Source organism: Polyodon spathula, chromosome 10 (assembly GCF_017654505.1).
Source record: "Polyodon spathula isolate WHYD16114869_AA chromosome 10, ASM1765450v1, whole genome shotgun sequence".
Classification (NCBI taxonomy): Eukaryota; Metazoa; Chordata; class Actinopteri; order Acipenseriformes; family Polyodontidae; genus Polyodon; species Polyodon spathula.
Genome location: NC_054543.1, coordinates 16,629,341 through 16,649,770, shown reverse-complemented (window position 1 = coordinate 16,649,770; position 20,430 = coordinate 16,629,341). Strand labels below are relative to the sequence as shown.

The following is a 20,430-nucleotide window of genomic DNA, read 5'->3' as shown; positions in this document are numbered from 1 at the left end:
TTGCATAATCCTTCCGTGATTTACAAGTGACTGGGCCTTCCAAACTTGCTCTTAGTCCAGCAGTTTAGAATATGCAGAGTTAATCTGCTGTTATTGTTGCAATCTGTTCTCATTAGGCTCAACTGACCTCTTCATTAAATCAGATTGAATAGTTCAGCATTGAAAGCACCACCAGTAAATAGTTGCTAATTATCAATCCAAATGCCCTTTTTCTAAACTAAACTCCACCAGAAAAGTTTAAGGTATTTCCAGCACAGTAGCATCATCATTTAATTTAAAAGGATTTCTTGTAAAAATATACAGTTGCCTGAATTAGCAGAAATTGTACTGCAGAAAATGTAAGCATTAAGACATTTCAGCAGTTCATTGTCTGGGATGTGCTCGGCCCCATTGGAAGCCATGGGGATTTGATCTCCTAAATGCCATAATTTAAATAAATAAGATCATATTGCCTTATTGTGTTACATTTTACATATTTCGGTGTATATTTCACTGACCTGAGACCTTTCTAAAAATCCCTGATGACCAGTTGAAGAATAAATGCAAAAGATTAAAATCTCACTCACTGTTTGCAGTCTGAACTATGAACTGGCTAATCTGCGGTAGGATTTAAAACTTCCTGTGTTAGGATGTTGTCTGAAGTGGTCTAGTAGGTGCAACTTTCAGTTTAAGCTTGCATTAGAATCCTTAAGGTCATGTAATACGGGTAACTTGCTAGACAGCTTGCTTCTCAGACTGCTTTAAAAAGTCTGCTGATGGCTTCCTATTTGAGCTGTTTGTATAGCAGTTTGTCAAAGCTGTGTAGAGAGTTTTAGCCTAAGGAGATTAGAAACTTATCACATCTCTTCAAGCAACCTTTTAACCACACGGACCACGCAGAGGCATTGGGGGTCAGGCCCCAGCACCATTTTCGTCTTGTTTGGGCGTGATGCTAACAGAGCTTCTGTATCGCGCACAAAACACACTTATCCAGAGTTATTGTTGTAACATGTGTGGTCTGAGGATTAGATTGCTGCTGCATGTCTCAGTGTAGCTCACAGTGTTGATTTATGGACTCTGCCAAGTTGCTAAGAAAGGTAGGGGGTAACTTTGGGTCCCTGTGTAAATATTACTCTGCTTCTTTATTGTTGATGTACATGTATTAAAACCATACAAAATGCTGTTTTTAATTCCAGTTCTTGTTTTCTTCTCTTTTTTTATTGACACTGGTTTTATAGTTTTAATCTGGCTAATGCCAGCATACTTCTGTAGGATATAATAGGCTTTAACCCTGTGGGTCCTGTGCCAGGTCTTGCTTACAACATGCTTCAATCAGGTTGGGGAATGCACTTCAGGATAAGACCAAGGGCTGCAGAAACTCTTAAGTCTCCCACTGTTTATTCTGTCTTAAGGAATTTCAGCTTTTTGGTGAAAAGAAAAACAACACCACATGTAATGATCAGTAGCTATATTCACCAATGCACATCATAGATAAAACAAGTAATGCAATTCTACTGTATTTAGGTCACTGTAATTGTCAAAGCACTCATAACTGCTAGAGCTCGGATTTTATTTGCAGTAAATAAGGAATAGTCTTTTTGTTAGGTTGTGTGGTTTAATTTAATCAATTGTTTCCTCCTTGTCTGTTGTTTACCCCTCTCAGTCCTATTGCTCTGATCCTGATCTTGTGCTGGAGCTGAAGAATCTCATTGTTATATTTGCAGATACACTTCAGGTAAAACCGTTGCTACATAATAAAATTAAATAAATGTAATCATAATAGTAAATAGTGTTTGAGATGGGTGAATTGTAGTTTAACAATACGGTTCTGTTACTGCAAAAAGTTTAATTTCATGTACACTGCACAGATTGTATCTCAATTTAAAAAAATGAAATAAATACATTGAAATTAATTAATGTCTAAAGGGGTGAGTAATGTGTCCTTTTAAAAAGAATATCAAATGCCTAGTTCATAGGGCTTTACAGTTTGCTATAAGTTATCAAGTTTAGTTTATTGGTGTCTTATTCTTTAAAATATGTCAGCTTGGAGGGTAAACTGTACAAATTTAATATAAGACTACCTGAACTCAATGCATTAACTTAATATAAATCACAAAAAACAGATTTTGCACTTGGACTACTATTAAATAAAAAGTGCTGTTTTTTTTAAGTTTATAATTGTTCTGTATGTTTATGTATGGGGATGAAATCCATACACAAATGTTTAACAATGATTTCTCATACATGATTTATAATGGTCTATATGATATTTGGAAACTAAGAACACACTTGGACTTAGAAAACCTGTTTTGCAAGTGCTGTTTCTTTTAACTTTACCTCACGTAATTGCACCTTTCAGTTTACTGTTGTTCATCAATTCACACCATAGGCTTGTAATTATAATGCAAGGAACTTGATTTATCACATGTGTAAAATGTACTGATGTTTCTGAAATCTTTTACAGGGCTACGGGTTTCCAGTGAACAGACTCTTTGACCTTCTTTTTGAAATAAGGGATCAATATAATGAAACTCTTCTAAAGAAATGGGCTGGTGTGTTCAGGTTTGTGCCTGCTTAAAAAGAAAAAAAAAATTACCAGGTTTATTTGATACAAGATTTGCTTTGATATATTTTTGCAGTCTTTTTCTAGACCAAAAAAAAAAAAAAGCTGCCATTTTCTCTGTTCTTTAAAATGTCATACCACCTTCCAGACTTTTGGTCGCACCACCTACCAGCCATTCCAGTAATACCTCTGTCACTTTAGGCCCGTGAACGCCAAGCTACCAACCCTATTGGGAGGTTTGCATTGGCCCCTCATGCATAGAACTCCAGCAGAGCTTGATTAATATAAGAGCTATTGGTGCGGAACAGTCCACAAAGATTCTAATTGACAGGCAACGTTTTTACACCCATTTCCAGCTGGGAACGCATAGAGGGGATGCTTATTATAATGCTTGACGGTAAGGCTTTGCATGTAGACTGACCTTTTATATACCTCACCGTGGCAATGTGTTTATAAGGTGCATACCAATGTCACGGATGAAAATCTAGCAATGTCACTTTACATTTACCTGTGCACTCCTTTTACTTGTGTAATTAATAACAAAGAAAAGAAACCATTGTTTTTATAAATACTTGCCTCTGGCACGAACATGCATTGGTGTGTTCGTTCAGTTGTACCTTGCTGGCTTCGGTATAATATTAACTTGAATGAGGTGTATAGTATTGTTTTATAGTATAGTTATTATTTTGCTGTTTTTTTGTTTTTTTTTTTTCCCCCAGGGAAATATTTGAGTCAGACAACTATAGCCCTATTCCTGTAGAAAATGAAGAAGAATACAAAACGGTCATCAGCAGATTTCCATTCCACGATGCAGAAATTGAAAAGGTTTGTACTACGAGTTTAAAAATCCTTTAAAAACATTACAAGTTCACGCAGTGGGTTTACTATGGAAATAGAGGCTAGAAAAGCATTTGGAGAAACTTGTGCGTAACATTGCTGTACATACTTGAAATATAGGGTTTTTGGAGTTTGTTTATTGCTTTCAAGTTGGTTGGAAATTAATTCTGGAAGATGTATTCATTGCTTTTAAACACTCAACGTTGTTTTAAAAAAATTAAGAAATAATCTAACATTTTGGAGACATTTGAAAGAAACTGGAACCCCTTCCTAGTTTAGTTTGTCTCATCAATGATATACTTTGCAATGTGGGTACAGTCAGTGCAGCTTAATTGGGATCCTGATAATAGGGATTGCTGCTTAAATGGGATACAACTACAGGTGACGGTTCTTCACAGTGCTATTTATATTGTTTAATCGGGACGTCACTTTGTTTAATTGGGATACAATATTTTCAAATGATGAACAGAGAATGCTTTTCAGAGCAAGACAGGCCACTTAGCAGAGCGCAGTCACTGTGACTCGCGTAAACCACGTGGAGCTCTTGAGAAGGAGTAGCCGCCTGTGCTTTCTCAGGTTGCTGTTGCAAAGAAAGTTGGTGTGTCAACATTGCAGGTGTGATTTCAGTTTGTTGAGTAATAAAAAGAACATGGACTCGTATTTTAAATGATGTATTTAACATTTAGTCATAATGTGATTTCATTATTTTTCTTTTAAGAATAAAAAAGTGTGACCTAAGGTAGTCTCAACTGCCTCTCCTTTAATTGGGACAGCTCCCCCAATGCATCCCGATAAGTGGCGCTAACTGTAATGACTTTTATTAGCATATTGGTTTTTGGGATTTAAACACAGTTCCATTTCTTTGTTTACAGCAACAATTCCCAAAGAAACTTCCAATGTCTCAGTCAGTGCCTCAGGTCTACATTCAAGTGAAAGAGTTCATTTATGCAAGCCTTAAGTTTTCAGAGTCGCTTCATCGCAGGTAAATAATAAAAAATTATTTTCATTTTATTTCCTTTTGCAGCAACAACATACTTGAGAAATGTCCAAGCAGGGACATTTTTAAATGAACACAGTGCGGTTTGTAGCCACATTTACACTTACCCTTCAAGTTGCAGGCCCAGTTACAATGCCAATTGCACATGCAGAAGAAATTTGAACTGTAACTTGAAAGTCTAATTGTGTCTGATTTATCATTTTTTCTCAGGATGTTCTTAAACATATGTTGGTTTTCAACCTTTCACCTTGATACCATATTTTTGATAGACTTTGAAGAAATGCAGTCCCACCTTACCCACCTACTAAATTACACACCACTTCCTCTCGGTGTGATTTATTCATTGACATTCTGTAATAAACCGTGATCTGTGACCTTTGTACTAGGTCACAACTTCTACCAGGCTTGAGGATACTACTCTACCTTACGCAGGCACGCAGTCGCATATATACAAAGAAATATTTAAACAACTCTGTATTCCAAACCTATTGCAGTTTTTATTACAGACATATGTTTTATACATTTGTATACACCCTCTTAATTACAGTTCAATAAATCTGCAAACCATTCCTCCCTTGAATTATAATCATAAAAAGCTGATTAACTTATGATACCGCTAGTTCTAATTTTACACTTAGATGTGGCAGAGGATTATGTTACTAACAATATAATTGCTACACCTGATACCCAGTACAGTATAAACATACTGTATGTGCTGAAGTAATACCATCTCCACTGCAACTATCTCCTTCCATACATTTCTATATAAATTGTCAGCCTTTACCTGCCATCAGTGCAGTGACAATCAACCACTGTAGAATAAGTTAAGCAGGAAACATGGAGTCTCTACTGAACCTGTGTGTTTCATATACTTGACACAGCAGTAACATGCTATTCTATTAAGAGGTACAGCTAGTCTTGAATATATGTAGAAGGTTTCCCTTGATTTAAATTCACATACAAAACATTTAAACACTGAATCCAAAATATTCACTCAGTGCTGTGTTACATGTAAACACGTTTCAAAGTCTGTAACATTGGGTCATGAATTCTGGAGCAGATCAAGCCATCACCTGCTATCAGAATTGTGTTGTTTGTTTGGAAGGTTTGGTTCTGTTTCCTTCAGCGTTCCAAATTCTTCAGCCAGTATTTGTTCTTTTTAATCTCCAAGGCTTCTGCAGTGTCTATTTTTATGAGGCTCATTCTGTGCCTGTTGTTCTTGGCACGGCAGACCCTTTCCCAGGCAGGCTAGCTGCGTACACCAGTTGGGGTCATTTTGAGGACTCCTGCATTCTTGTGCAGGAGGATGAGCCAAAAGTCAAACGCTGTAAGAGAAATAACACTTCTCTGTCCAGTGCACAAGGTACTTGAATTAAGCAATGTTCTGTTGTTGCCAGGCCAGTGGTTGCTTGTTTGCAGAGTCCTTGGACAGATGATGTCCATAGCAGAGTGCCTAAAACACATGAAAGATGTATCTATGCAGTAGTCACTGTGTCACCTGGCCTTCACTTTTCAATCTAAAAAAAAATACATATTATATTTTTTTTTTTCTATGGTGCCTGACTTTTGCCCTGACCTGTCCTAAGCATAACCAAATTGTTCTGCCAAGAAATAGTTTTGCTCTGTGTGACCCATTTACAATCTGGCAATTTTGTCATATTTGTCACCTCTTTTTTTTGCCATTATTACCACCATGTCCACATTAAAGTGCAGTTTATATATATATATATATATATATATAGTGACAGGATGGACGAGGTGGTGTAAATGATTACAATGTCCACAACTGTAATTGCTGAACATCAGCTGCTGGCAATATTTATTTTGTTAAAAGGTGAAGGTAACAGAAAGAAAAAAACTCAAATCTTCACTACCAACTAGTGCTAGTCTTTAAACTGTCTGTGTGAAATTTTGTACCGCCAGTCTGACACCATTACCTCCACCAGAGTACCCTTACCTATAATGGTAGTTGTGTAAGGCTCTGATGTACCATACCCTTTATTTTAAGGTTCACACAGACTACTATTTACACTATATACATTCGGCAGTGTATACCTGACATGCACTTGGTTGGTTTGCTCTTGAGTTGGGTTTTGCAGACTCTTTACGGCTACTCATTTTCTTTATTTAGACCGTAGGCATTAGTAAGTAATGCTTTGCTTCACTTACTTCATTTCCACTGAAACCGTCATTCAATTCTGGTTCGCTTGGTCTGGTTACTTCTGCGCTGAGCCCATGGCCAGTCAGCTTCTCCAACAGACTTTGGTTTAATTGGACTTAGAGGCTACACTCCACTCTCAAAGGTCCAGGCTTTTCTTTATCTTCAAAAAAGCACTTTATGACCAAACACAAATTTCCATTTGTTAAAACGCTTGACTGCAAACACCCCTCTCAGTCTTTATTAACTCCAATCACTTCTCCCGTGCAAATTCCCAAAATATATATTTATTTTCTACTTTTTTGGAGACTATTATATAAAAATATTGTTTTTATGAACAGAGCATACCCAAATTCACCACATGCTTAAAAAATCATCAAGAAAGAAAACAATTTGCAAACTTAGTCAAGTGAAAATTAAAAATGTTTGTCTCTTCAAAAAGTAATGTAATCAAATACTGAAAAGAGGGTGTTTATTCGTGACATTAGGTGTCATGCCATGACTTTGAAACCATGGGGAACATTCTGTTAAATTTCTCAATCCGATTTTTTTAATTTTTTTTTTCTTTTTTTTTTTTTTTAAAAGCCTTTTGAGAATTCTAATTTGTATTTCAATGTTTGCTTTTTAAATCACTAAATTGAGATTGTGAAATACATGATATAACTACATTACTTACGAGGTAAAGATATACGTTACAAGTGAAGTCGTCATTGTAAATAAACGAGCAGTTAGAGCTTAGTCTTGCTAGCAAAAAGATCTGGAAGGTTTTTGCACCTCCTGGTTCTGGGCCCACACTTTAATTAGTGCAAATGACTGTTACTTCACACGCTCCTAATTGATTCTGTGTACAATTTGCACTTGATAATGACTGTCCTCTTGACCTCATATCTAAATGTTTACCAAACCAGCCCCCACCCCTCCCCCAATAAACAAACACCTGACTTCACGCACACCACTCCTGTCTGCAACACCAACAAGCACCAGCATCATAATGCAAATACAGAGCTGTCAGCTTATACATTAAAAAAAAAAAAACACACACACAGTACCCCAAGGGGAAATACAAAACAAGGCAGGGTCCTTCTGAATGGTGTATTTGTATCATGGGTGTATATTCTGCTCTGTTTTTATACAAATGTACCTGTAGAGAACCAGCTTTATAAATATTAAAAGCGGAGCTAAACAAGTTTAAATTTGAGGTAGTAGCTTTAAATCACATTTTCTTAGTTTTATTTGTACTGTTCCCTTACCTTTTTATTTAATGTTTGCATTCATTCTGGGTGGTTCTTGTTGCAATTACTCAAATATTGTGACTTTATTTATTTTATTTTTTTTAATTTATTGTGTTACATAAGAACATAAGAACATAAGAAAGTTTACAAACGAGAGGAGGCCATTCGGCCCATCTTGCTCGTTTGGTTGTTAGTAGCTTATTGATCCCAAAATCTCATCAAGCAGCTTCTTGAAGGATCCCAGGGTGTCAGCTTCAACAACATTACTGGGGAGTTGATTCCAGACCCTCACAATTCTCTGTGTAAAAAAGTGTCTCCTATTTTCTGTTCTGAATGCCCCTTTTTCTAAACTCCATTTGTGACCCCTGGTCCTTGTTTCTTTTTTCAGGCTGAAAAAGTCCCTTGGGTCGACACTGTCAATACCTTTTAGAATTTTGAATGCTTGAATTAGGTCGCCACGTAGTCTTCTTTGTTCAAGACTGAACAGATTCAATTCTTTTAGCCTGTCTGCATATGACATGCCTTTTAAGCCCGGAATAATTCTGGTCGCTCTTCTTTGCACTCTTTCTAGAGCAGCAATATCTTTTTTATAGCGAGGTGACCAGAACTGCACACAATATTCAAGATGAGGTCTTACAAGTGCATTGTACAGTTTTAACATTACTTCCCTTGATTTAAATTCAACACTTTTTCACAATGTATCCGAGCATCTTGTTAGCCTTTTTTATAGCTTCCCCACATTGCCTAGATGAAGACATTTCTGAGTCAACAAAAACTCCTAGGTCTTTTTCATAGATTCCTTCTCCAATTTCAATATCTCCCATATGATATTTATAATGTACATTTTTATTTCCTGCGTGCAGTACCTTACACTTTTCTCTATTAAATGTCATTTGCCATGTGTCTGCCCAGTTCTGAATCTTGTCTAGATCATTTTGAATGACCTTTGCTGCTGCAACAGTGTTTGCCACTCCTCCTACTTTAGTGTCATCTGCAAATTTAACAAGGTGTTAAGGTGCTTTGACTGGGAGTTCAGGAACTGCTCTACAGTCCGACTCACCTGTCATAATAATGTACAGCTGTGGCCAAAAGTATTCTCGTGTGTGTGTGAGCTGCAAGTGAATATGGACTATTTTTCTTATATAGAAGCTATTTGTGTTACATTTTTTGGCAAAACACCACTTTATTGGCGTAACACATAGTATAAGAAGACTGTACAGTAAAAGCTGCCTTAATATCAGTAGATTCTCTTAGTAACACTAACACTGTAAGTCTTCTGTAGTCTTAATATGCTTATTGGCGTCCTGATGAAACAAAGCAAAACTACTGGTGTTGACATCTATAATCTACCTGCAGCTTTTGGGCAGAAGTTTTGCATCACCCTGTAGAATTAACACATTTTGCTTCATAAAGTCAAGTGAAACCTGCTAAATAATGTTATTTTAACATATTGCATACCGCTTTGTGGTTTTCCATATACTTAATGAAAAACTTGACAAATTAAAAAATGTAACATTTGTAAATCTAATAGTGTACTACTTAAACAAAAGGTCAGTAGTTCAATATGTTAATACAGCTTCAATTTATTTATTTATTTGTTTATTTATTTATTATTAATAATGATGTTGTTGTTTGTTTTTTTATTTTATTTTATTATTATTTTTTTAATTGTCTCTGTCCTAAAATTCTAGGTAGTGCTAAACATTTGGCCATAGCTATAGCCTAGGCAATCTAGTGCAGAGCAGTGTATTAGTAAACACAATAAGAACCGTAGAATGGAAGGACAATAAAAAGAACATTTAATTTAAAGCTGCCTACTCTTTAACATTTAAAGTTTTTGGACTATGTTTACAAAGCATTTACCACAAAGTTTGCACCATTACATATTATAGAACTAGGGAGAACTATGGTGACTATGCAATGTCTAGAGTTAACATCTTATTTTCTTTTTTTGTAAATACTTGGTGAACATGGCTCCAGATCAGATTTGTTTTAATGGTTAATTGAAAGGGCATTAATTGTTCCCTGTGTACATTTTCCTGGAAGACTGCATGATTCATTCATATTGATCGATGAGATGCTAAAGAATATTGCAAGCATTCTGTGGCTCTACTGGCGACTTTTTATGAGTGATTGCAGTTGACGTCTTTTTTCCCCTGACATGCTCAAGTGAATATGAACGCTTAAAGCATTTTTCTAATTCCGTTCTTCTAATGATGGGATTATAAACATAATATTCAGTATAATTTTTCCAGATTCCAGATGCTTTGTTGTTGGTGTGTATTAATTGAGGGCTGTAGTTAAATTTAATTGTTCAGGATGTGATTACTTGTATTATAGGAAATAACCATTGGTTGATAAAGAAGAAAATTTAAAATTATTTGACATGTGGGTCAAAAATGTTTGTACAAACAAATATATATATATATATATATATTATTTATATATAAATCCAGTTAGTATTTTAATTGGATATTGTACACATGTAACCTTAGTAAAAATTTCGATAATTATAACTTTTAAAGTTGTTTGACAAATTTCATCACTCCCCGTACCCGTGTCACATCCGGTCAAAATTAACGAAAGAAATTATTAGGTCTAATTTATTGAATATTCAGTGTGTGAATTTTCATCATTGATGAAATCTGTCATTGGATTTGAATGAATGCAAGATTCTAAAACGAGATGGAGAAAAGAAAAAAGTAAATATTACTATGTAACGTTGAATGTGAAAAAGTTATGCAGTGCTGTGCTGTTCTTCAGTGATCATGTTTCATTGCTAGGCTCGTTGTTTGTGCTTTATATTTTTGAAAACTTTATTGTATTGTATTTTGAAACTGCACAGTTTCACACAGTAGTAAAGACCTCACCTGCATTTTACTTGTATTTTCATTTTTAGTTCTACTGAAATAGATGACATGCTTCGGAAATCTACAAATCTTCTGTTGACCAGGACTTTAAGTAGCTGTTTGCAGAATCTCATTAAAAAGCCACATATAGGTTTAACAGAGGTATGTTTTACTTTTTATTTGCAGTGGTAGGTCTTAGTTTTAAAATCTTATATAGAATATATATATATATATATATATATATATATTATATCTATATATATATATATATATATATATATATATACATACACACACATACACACACACACACACACACACACACACACACACACACAATGTATTGATACCAGATGAATAATGTCTATTTGTACAGCTTTTATAAAGTGATAAACACATGGGTGGTAAAAACAACTTCAATAGTGGTATTCTGAATTAGAGCTATAAACAATTGTTAATCCCAGGACTGTATGTCAGCGTGCTGAGCCAGGTTGATTGTTTGATTGAATGTGCCCACATTAAATCTGAGGCACCCTGGTGACTGTATACACATCTGCATGGGACAGAGAGAGAGAGTGAGATAAATGAGTCAGCAAGCTCGTAGTTGGATTTGCGTTAAAATTTCAGTCAGGAATGCAGTGACTTTGCTAGATTTTGTTTGCAGACTGTGTGTGTATATATATATATATATATATATATATATATATATATATATATATATATATATATATATATATATATATATATATATATATATATATATATATATATATATATACACACACACACACACACGTATACACACACACATACACTGAAGGGAGAACAAATTGAAAAAATGTTCTGTAAAGCTTTCATATTTTTGCAGTGTTTTTATAAACACGTCATACACAGATAATTGTATTTGTAAATATGTTCATTTTCTGCTTTTAGCTCTGTTTTTGTATTTTTTTAAATTCTGTAGTCATAAACTGAAATGCAGTTCCAACAAACCCATGTATTTCCAGCTCCCTCCTACTCCTGATTTGAATCTGTTTGTTTCTATCACATTACAGATACCAATTAACATTAAGTGCCATTTCCTGCAATACAGCTAATTCCTGGAAGTAATTCTGTGGGTGTTGGTTTTAAAGCCAGCTATTGGGGCTGGAAGGAGGAAGGGAGTATTCACGGGATGTTGTTTTTTATGTTTAATGTTTTGTAGCTTGTACAGATCATCATAAACACGACACACCTGGAGCAAGCCTGTAAATACCTGGAAGACTTTATAACAAACATCACAAACGTTTCCCCGGAAACCATCCACACTACAAGACTTTATGGGCTTTCCACGTTCAAGGTATGCAAGGAACAATCACCCAAAGCCTTTAAAAAACATTCTTGGGTACAACCATGGGTACTGCTTGTCAGATTACTCGTAGTATGAACAAATGCAAGCAAACATTTCTCTGGTCTGTTTTTATTATTAATATTTTAGCTAGTAGTACTATGCTCCTAACTGAAGGGCTACAATATTATCCATTTGTGTTTGAAAATCTTGGAGCTGGAAAATTTATATTCAGTAGCATTGTACTTAAGTATTCCATCTTTGGATAAGCGCTTACATTTGTAGAAAGTAAGCTTTCTTATGTTCAGCTATAGTTATATAACAAATTATCCTGCTCACCTAGACCATCCTGCCACAACCAAAAAGTATGGCATTTTGTATAAGGAATGGGGTATCAAAGGTAGTTACATTCGGGGTTTAGGTGAAAAGCACAGTATTTATTTATTTATTTATTTAAACTGAAAAGCCTCAGTACTTGAAGGATGCACTTATGAGGTGCATTACAGTTTAACCAATATTCCAAAAAATTGGTATAGACCACTTTGATTACATATAACTTTCTCATATGGTTTCCCTATTATGACTTAATAATGATCAACTACAAACAGTGTACTGTATAACTGTGTACAATGAATATAAATATTAGAATGATTTTTTTTTTTTTTAATATAAAGGCTGGAGTCAGAAATAACAGTTCTGTGATGAGAGTTTGTGGTTGCTATTCAGATATTATAAATCGTCTTGCTGCTCGGAATAGAACTTGGTGGCAGGTCAACTAATCTTGATTCCTCCTTGATAAAATATGAAATATTAACCTGCTATGATGCACAACATTGCATTGGTAATTAAATGCCCATTATATTTAGGATGCCAGGCATGCTGCAGAAGGAGAGATATATATTAAATTGAACCAAAAGATTGATGAGTTTATTCAGCTAGCTGACTATGAGTGGACCATGTCAGAGTCTGATGGAAGAGCAAGTGGATATCTAATGGATCTCATAAATTTCCTTAGCAGCACATTTCAAGTTTTCACGCACTTGCCTGTGAGTATATAACGTTTTTACTGCCATCTAAAAAATATTAACCTGTTGTTTTGCTTTTGTTGTGTTTTAATTGCTTTCTTGGTCTTTTACCTCTAAACATTTCTTGCTCTGTTTTACTTGTTCCTGATTTTAAATGTTTTGTTTGCCATTAAAAAGTGAGTTTAAGAGTAGTAGTAGTTTTCCCTGTGTGCCATTTCTAATTCTAAATATCCACAGCCATCTAGCCAGCAGTGTTTCAATTAACTACATAGGTGGCATTTAATCCAGTTCAAACAATCCCCAGTAGGGGAAAAAGACCATTATTCTATTTAGACTACATTACACTACACTTCTGATCCTATTTGCAAATTTAACTCCTTAGATAAGCAGAGGAAAGAAAGTCTTAAGGTATTGAACAGTTAGCTACCCCTTAATCTTGAAAATATTTATGTTTAAAACTGGACCGCTGCTGCTTATCATAATACCTCCTGTTCTTATCCACAGAATGGATTTTCCTGTTTCTTAACATTTAGACTCAAAGGAGGCTAGTTTACAAGGTCTTTATCTCAATTTGTACCATTTGTTGTGAATGGAAGGGGAAATACAAAATGTAACACAACTAGTTTTGTAACATTAACAGTGGTTTCCTTTCACAAAAGAGAGCAAAGGAGTTTGATAAATGAGCCCCTGTCTTTGTTCGTGGTAGTAGTATGTAGGCTTACTTGCACTTGAAATCTGTCTTTGGTTCTTCAATTTCTTTCTTTCCATTTATTATTGCCGTCCTTTCTTTCCCTGTTTACATTTGATTTTTGATTCCCTTGCTTGGGTTCTACTCAGAATAACAACAATGACCATGCAGCAATGTCGGTAAGTAACTATTACAAAAAAACCCCCAAAAAACACATACACCAAGATCATGCACCTTTCAATACTATCAACTGCCTACAGGCTTAATGTCTATTCCAGGTTCAAACAGAGAGTGGGGTCAGTGGAGCAGTGACACACTTTGTTAAGGATTCAGCAGGTTCGTTAGACCAGTAGCTCACTTTGGCTAATCATATTCAACATGCAGCAGCTCTAGGAGCTTTAATACAGAGGTGAGATACTGTGCACCAAGAACTGTTAAAGAGCTGAGTGTGTGATGCATTTTATTTCATGGATTCTATGCAGCTAAGGTTTAGAGTGGTGCATCTAGTAAAAGCGCTCCACTTGGAGTGCAGGATGTGCCCTATAGTCTGGGGATCGCCTGTTCGAATCCAGGCTATGTCACAGCCAACCGTGACGGGGAGTTCCTAGGGTAGCACATCACTGGCAGAGCGCTGCCCGGGTAGGGAGGGCTTAGGTCAGCAGGGGAGTCCACGACATCAGCGACACCTGTGGTGTGGTCTAGTGGCCTCACTGTGGATCTGTAGTGTGTAAAATGACAGACTGGCAGGAGCACGTTTCAGAGGATGCGTGCTCCAGCCTCCGTTCCCCGAGTCGGTGGGGGGTGTTGTGAGCGGTGAGCCGAGGATACAGATAATAATTGGGCACACTAAATTGGGGGAAAAACTGGGGTAAAAAATTGGAGACGACTAAATTTATATATATATATTAAAAAAAGGCAATTTTCATAAACTTAGATGTCAAAAGAATCTGATAGCCTAAGTTAAGACATGTTCCATAGCACTAAAACCTTGATTAGACGCTGAAAAGTTATTCAGAACTAACGGGTCATAAGAACTTTTTTGTCTCGCAACTATTTATTTTGCACTAGCCACTTCAAATTGAATTAATAAACGGCTGGGGAAGTCATTTTTTCAGCAAAAATATTACTTGTATGACTTTGTAGTCCTGAGCTACTGCTGTTAACTTGCAGGCCACAAAAAAGTGTAATATGTAGGGCTTGAACTTTTCAGTTTTTATTTTCCAAATTTCTACACTTTCAATATTAATTAGTAGTTGTTAAGCTGTCTCTGCATCGCAATAAAAAGAAAACTACTAATTAAAGATTTGGTTTAAGATTTTTTTTTGCTAGAAAGTTGAGGACTTGCTTCAGTATACACTCTGTACTGGGTATTTTATGATGAAAAGAAAATCTGTCAGGACAACTCTGTTAAACAAATGAAAATAACAGTAGCACAACGATAACAAAATGCAATTAGGATCAGCGATGAGCAATTAATGTAATTTGTCAGGTCTGTTTAAAATAGAAAAATTAAGCGAAACAGACTCAGACTCACTCAAGATATGACAGTAAAAACAAGTGACATTGTTTTCAAATTAACAGCTTTTTTAGTTTAATTAGGAAACAGAATCGTGATCAACAATAAACATGAAAACTTCAAGCCCTAATCATGTTACATTGGATAAATCATTGAAATAAATTCAAAGTTTCAGAGAGGTCTAAGTTTCATATTGGTAGTTAATTGTAACCTGGAGTGAATTTTCTTAGTTTTTTTTTTGTTTCTTTTTCCTTCCTGATTGTAGCTGGGGGTGGGGTTTTGGTGTTACTGTAGTTCATTGTTCACGTGATTGACAGGAAAAGTCTTAATTCACAGCTGGTTGTAATGCACTAGTAGGTAAAGGACTACTAGTCTCCACAAGCTATTTAAAGTACGTCAATCAAAAGTCCAAATAGGTTAGTCAGAGAATGGCTTCTCTTAGTGATCCCACCAAATGTCACATCATGCTGTCTTTGATTGGCACAGCCTGGTAGGGAGGATGGATGAATCTGTCACCGGCAGGTTCATTGTGTTGCTGGTCTCAGCCTGACAGCAGGTCTTTGACTCTAAGTGGATCAATGCAAAACAAATTAGCAGATTGTTGTCATATTTCTCATTCTGTAAGCTTTGACTTTGTTGAATGCAGTCCATAAATCATATTGACTGACATTCCCCTGAACGATGAAAGCTGCTTTTCAAGGAAATAGAGTGGATTAAGAAAGCAGCTTAAAAAAAAAAAAAAAAAAACTGAACTAAAAGGATGCATATGGTTGACCCTTTGGGAATTTCCTGGGAGCTAAATGTATCTTTGTTGCAATTGTTCTTAAACTGAAAAAGTTTTTGGGTACTCCTAGAAAGGATTTCATATATCAGCACATCCTCTTTTGAAATATACGTTGCTTACTCTTCTTTTCACTTACTCTGGTGTCAGGGGTAAAGGGCAGATGCATGTTAGCAGGTGGTTTTGTGTATGGAGAGGTCATTACTATTCTATCTTTTTACTTGGACTCTGTATATAATTGAATGTTAGCCCCAAGTAGTGTGGCAAATGAAAGCCAAGGCAGTCCAAAGAAAGGTGCTCTAAAAGGGTTTCGTATTTGCGTTAGTAACTTAGTCTTGTTGCTTTCTCAAAAGACCTGTAATTGTTAAAACTACAGTAGAGAGCCAGCGGTTTTCTGATTCAGAACAACTATGTATTTACAATTATTGTAAAATCTTTCAGTCTTACTTAAATATACACAATTCAAATAAATAAATCTCTAAAAGCATTCATGTTTATTTCCCCCATTGATTGTTATAATTGATAAAGTGTTTTTTCTTTTCCCATGGCTCTTGTACAAGTCCAACGTATCATACTACATTATTGAAATTGGCAGGTTATTGTTACACACACAGGGTTCCACAGCTAGATAAACAGTTGTTTTGTAAAGAGCCATTAGGAATTATGTGGACATGTTTTCTCTGTGGAGTAGGTTTTTTTTTTTTTTTTCTGTGCATTTGACAAATATTTTGTTGTCATATCTGTCAGTGTTTAAACTGTTTGATCCATTGGTATCTTTAATAGCATAGATCTTTTAACTGCATGAACTATGCAACCAAAAGGGTCTCTGCAGATTAACTTGGCTGCTCCAAACATCAAGTTAATTCCTGAACTACACACACACAAAACTGAATGATCTGTGCAACCTAATATCTGGTATTTTGTAGTCCAGGTTTTTTTTATTTTTTTTTTTATGTTAGATTTGTATGATGAAGTGCATTTAAGAAACTGCTTTGTGTTGGATATGTGTGTTTATTGTGTTGGGTATAAAGGATTGGTATTTTTGAGCAGGTTGCATAATACATTACACTAACCTTTATATGTAATTAAAAAAAAAAAAAAAGTGTTCTCTCAGATAGGAAAAGTATTTAACGGCTAATATAAGTATTTAGTGCTAAGTTATAATACCATGTAGTGTACATATGTTTTGTGAAATCATTATGTTTCAGGTTATTATTCTACTGCTGCACCTACTCTTCGGTCTGTATCTGTTTATTAAAACAATAAGCCTGTAGAGCAGTACATGGTGAAAAATAATTGAGCAATTACTGTGCTCTTTTAAGCCAGACAATATCTAGTCTTCGCATTTCCAGTATCATTTATTGCCTAATACAGCAGTGTACATAACATGTCACCTTGTTTTGCTTCCATACTGTACATGCGTGCCAGATTTAGCCCCAACCCAGACGTTGTTTCAAGAGGTAAAATGAAAATACAACTTGTATTTTGATCGGAATCTCTATACATCTGTATTTAAACAAATTGAAGGTTAGAATTTTGCTTGACAACCTTGTAATCAGCTTTATGCTGTCATTACATTTCGGTGGCAGAATGCATAGGGCATGGAGCAGTACGTTACACTAAAAATGCAAATGTTGATCCATTAAATTAAAATGACATTTCCATTAAGTATCTCAGACCTATTACACTGTAATTAAATTAAATGTGGCCCCTTTCTTACTTCCTTTCCCCTTTCATATTGATATTGTCCTGCTTGGGGAGTAGAGCTGCATGTCTCCCAATGTAATTACCATTGAGATTGGGTGATTCTTAGGCATGCTGGTTTTCCATTGTTTCTTGCTTTCCTATTCAGCAGTTCATCTATTCTTGCCAATTTTGGTTTTGCCATCACTTTTCTTTCGTGGGTCTTCAGTATAGATACGGAAATCTCTTCTAGGTATAAGACTGCTGAGTTCCCAGTGTTTGGGCTGCAATATTACAGTCAAATCTCAGAACAGTAGCAGCTTTTTAACTATGTTAAGTTTAATTATGTAAAATATACATATTTTTGGTCTTGGTATTAAGTTCTGGTAATCATAGCAAAACATATGACCATAACACAGATTCCTACAAAGTATAATCATCATATGTTGCATGGAAATTACATTTGTCATTCATTTAATAAAAATTGTTTTATAACGAGCCCTTATGCAAAATGTCTGGTATGTTATATATAATAATAATAATTTTATTATAATTATAACTTAAATAAATCACTGTTTACAATTGTATCCACTCTGGGTTGTCTTTCCAAAAAGAACATTACCACTTTTTATTTTTTTTTAACAATACGCACTTAGTTTTCTAATTTGGCAAAACAAACAAAAAACTGACATCGTACTTTTGTCTTGATCGCAGAAAACGATGCTGTTAAGCTCATTACATTTCTTAAGTGGTCATGTGCTAGAATTACTGTAAATAAAACCACATTATCCCAGTTTTTAAAAATGATTAGCAATGATTAAGTTGCTCAAATAAAGCTTGGCTGTTCTCCATTGCAGGGGACAAGTAAACTCAGCCATATGGAGGCGAGGCCCATACTTACATCTTACTTAGAGAACTGCTTATCCAACTGCAATGAAACTGAAACTAAAAGCGATTTAACATCATCTACTGAAAGTGTCAGAATTGTATATTTTGATATATGGAGGAGCCTGTACATACATAAAAGTAGTGTAAGATAAGGTAATCTAGCACAGACCCCTGCTTATCTGCCATTAAATCACTTTCCTTTTGGAAATAGGAAAACCAGTCACAAATATATACATTTATTATAGCCAGATATCCAACTGTATTCCCTTTTGGGAAAATTTTTGTGCATGCTCTTTTTTTGTTGTTGTACAGCAGTAAGCCTTGTTCGTTTTTTCTTCTTTAAAGTTAACTAAGAACTGTCGGCTTTGTGTATATCTGCTTGTGTGGTCATGTTGTGGATGTGACTTGGATATAGAAGATTGTTAGAAGATATGCAGTAATGGGGAAAGCTGATACCCATTCAAGGAATCCAATAGGTAGATTTTACCTAAGCTATCCACTGTTTTCTGTTAACCCTGCTTGTTGCACAATAAGAACATCAGCTGATATATATTTTTTATCTTCGTTTAGGGGAAAGTAGCTCAAACGGCATGTATGTCGGCCTGTAAGCACCTGTCTACATCCTTGACGCAGATGCTGCTTGACAGCGAGTTGAAACAGATAAGCATGGGAGCTATTCAGCAGTTCAACCTGGATGTCATACAGTGTGAATGTAAGTAGGAATTGAAGCCTCATTAATTTGTGCTGACAGAGTTCATTTTTATGCCATTTGCTGTTGAATCTGTTATCAGGGGTGGAAAAGCTTAGTGTGAGATCACATTCACGCAGTTAGGTCTATATTTTGGCTTTTGTGTGGGGTGCACACCCAACTAAAAAGACTTAAACATCACATTTACTTATGTTTATCAGCTGTATGTGCAGTACTACTAATGTATGAGTCAAAAAGAGATCCACCTGTGAAACTGTATGAAAACCAATATTTGAGGTCACTGCTATTTTCACCTGATTTTTACTGTTATGTGTGCTTATAACTCTGTAACTACAAGGGTTTCAGGTAAGTACCTTATATGTAATAACTCAGCACAAACTGGGGATTCAAAATAAAGAAAATCCATTCTGTGAGACTGGCAAAGTTCCCGCCCCTATGTGTATTTTGTGTTAATGTTGGTGTATAGTCATTGGTACACGGGATATAAACGGGTCTGTGTAACACGAGTGTTTAAAATGTATATTTGTATTTAGGCACGAGGATTGCACAGCACTTCACGTGCAAGTAAAAAGTAATATGTGAGCACAGGTTATTGCACTTTATTAATTCACGTGCAGTTGTACCGCGACTCCAGTTGAATGATTGATTAGCAATCGAGTCTCGGTACAGCTGAGTAAATGCAGCATGTTTTCACCCACTGATGGTTGTGTGTTCGGTGAGCGGAGAACGGGATTGGAGACGGAGGTAATTGTTATAGTATTAAGTAAAATTGAAGCTCACCATGTTTTGTTTAGTGTTAGTCCGTTTTGCTTGTCTGTTTATTTTGGCTACCAGTGCCGTGTCCTGTGTTTTTGTCCTGTTTTATTTTATAATAATAAACTGCACAGCAGCGCATCCATTTATCATTTCCTCTCTCAGTACTGTGTGCTTCTTCTGGTCTGACGTCCCCACTACAGCCGTCTTTGTCACAGAGACCCACCAAATTTAGTACAGACAACAGAAACTTCAAGGTCCTAGGAACATGTATAAAAACAATAATCAAATTGGAACACCAGAGCAAAAGTTAGTTATTCATAACAAACTACAAAAAAAACAATAAATACAAAATAATATATCTAAGTAAAAAAGTGATTTAAAAAAAAAAAAAGGGAAACAACATTCCAAAAGTCTTCAAAAAGTACTGGTGTTGTGTAAAAAT

At 35.5% G+C, this 20,430-nt stretch overlaps 1 protein-coding gene across 4 annotated transcripts in view; it reads left to right on the top strand.

Annotated features, from left to right (window-relative positions):
* The window catches only part of LOC121321994 (exocyst complex component 6), an 88,794-nt gene that overhangs the window by 34,763 nt on the left and 33,601 nt on the right, over positions 1-20,430 (top strand). For 2 of the 4 annotated variants that reach the window (XM_041261397.1, XM_041261396.1), the window contains exons 12-20: positions 1,643-1,714; positions 2,444-2,541; positions 3,262-3,367; positions 4,252-4,361; positions 10,666-10,777; positions 11,820-11,954; positions 12,809-12,988; positions 13,805-13,834; positions 19,094-19,235. In XM_041261397.1, coding sequence (XP_041117331.1) covers positions 1,643-1,714; positions 2,444-2,541; positions 3,262-3,367; positions 4,252-4,361; positions 10,666-10,777; positions 11,820-11,954; positions 12,809-12,988; positions 13,805-13,834; positions 19,094-19,235 — 985 coding nt within the window. The remainder of the gene's footprint in view (positions 1-1,642; positions 1,715-2,443; positions 2,542-3,261; positions 3,368-4,251; positions 4,362-10,665; positions 10,778-11,819; positions 11,955-12,808; positions 12,989-13,804; positions 13,835-19,093; positions 19,236-20,430) is intronic. The other 2 variants (XM_041261399.1, XM_041261398.1) reach the window with 1 other exon arrangement.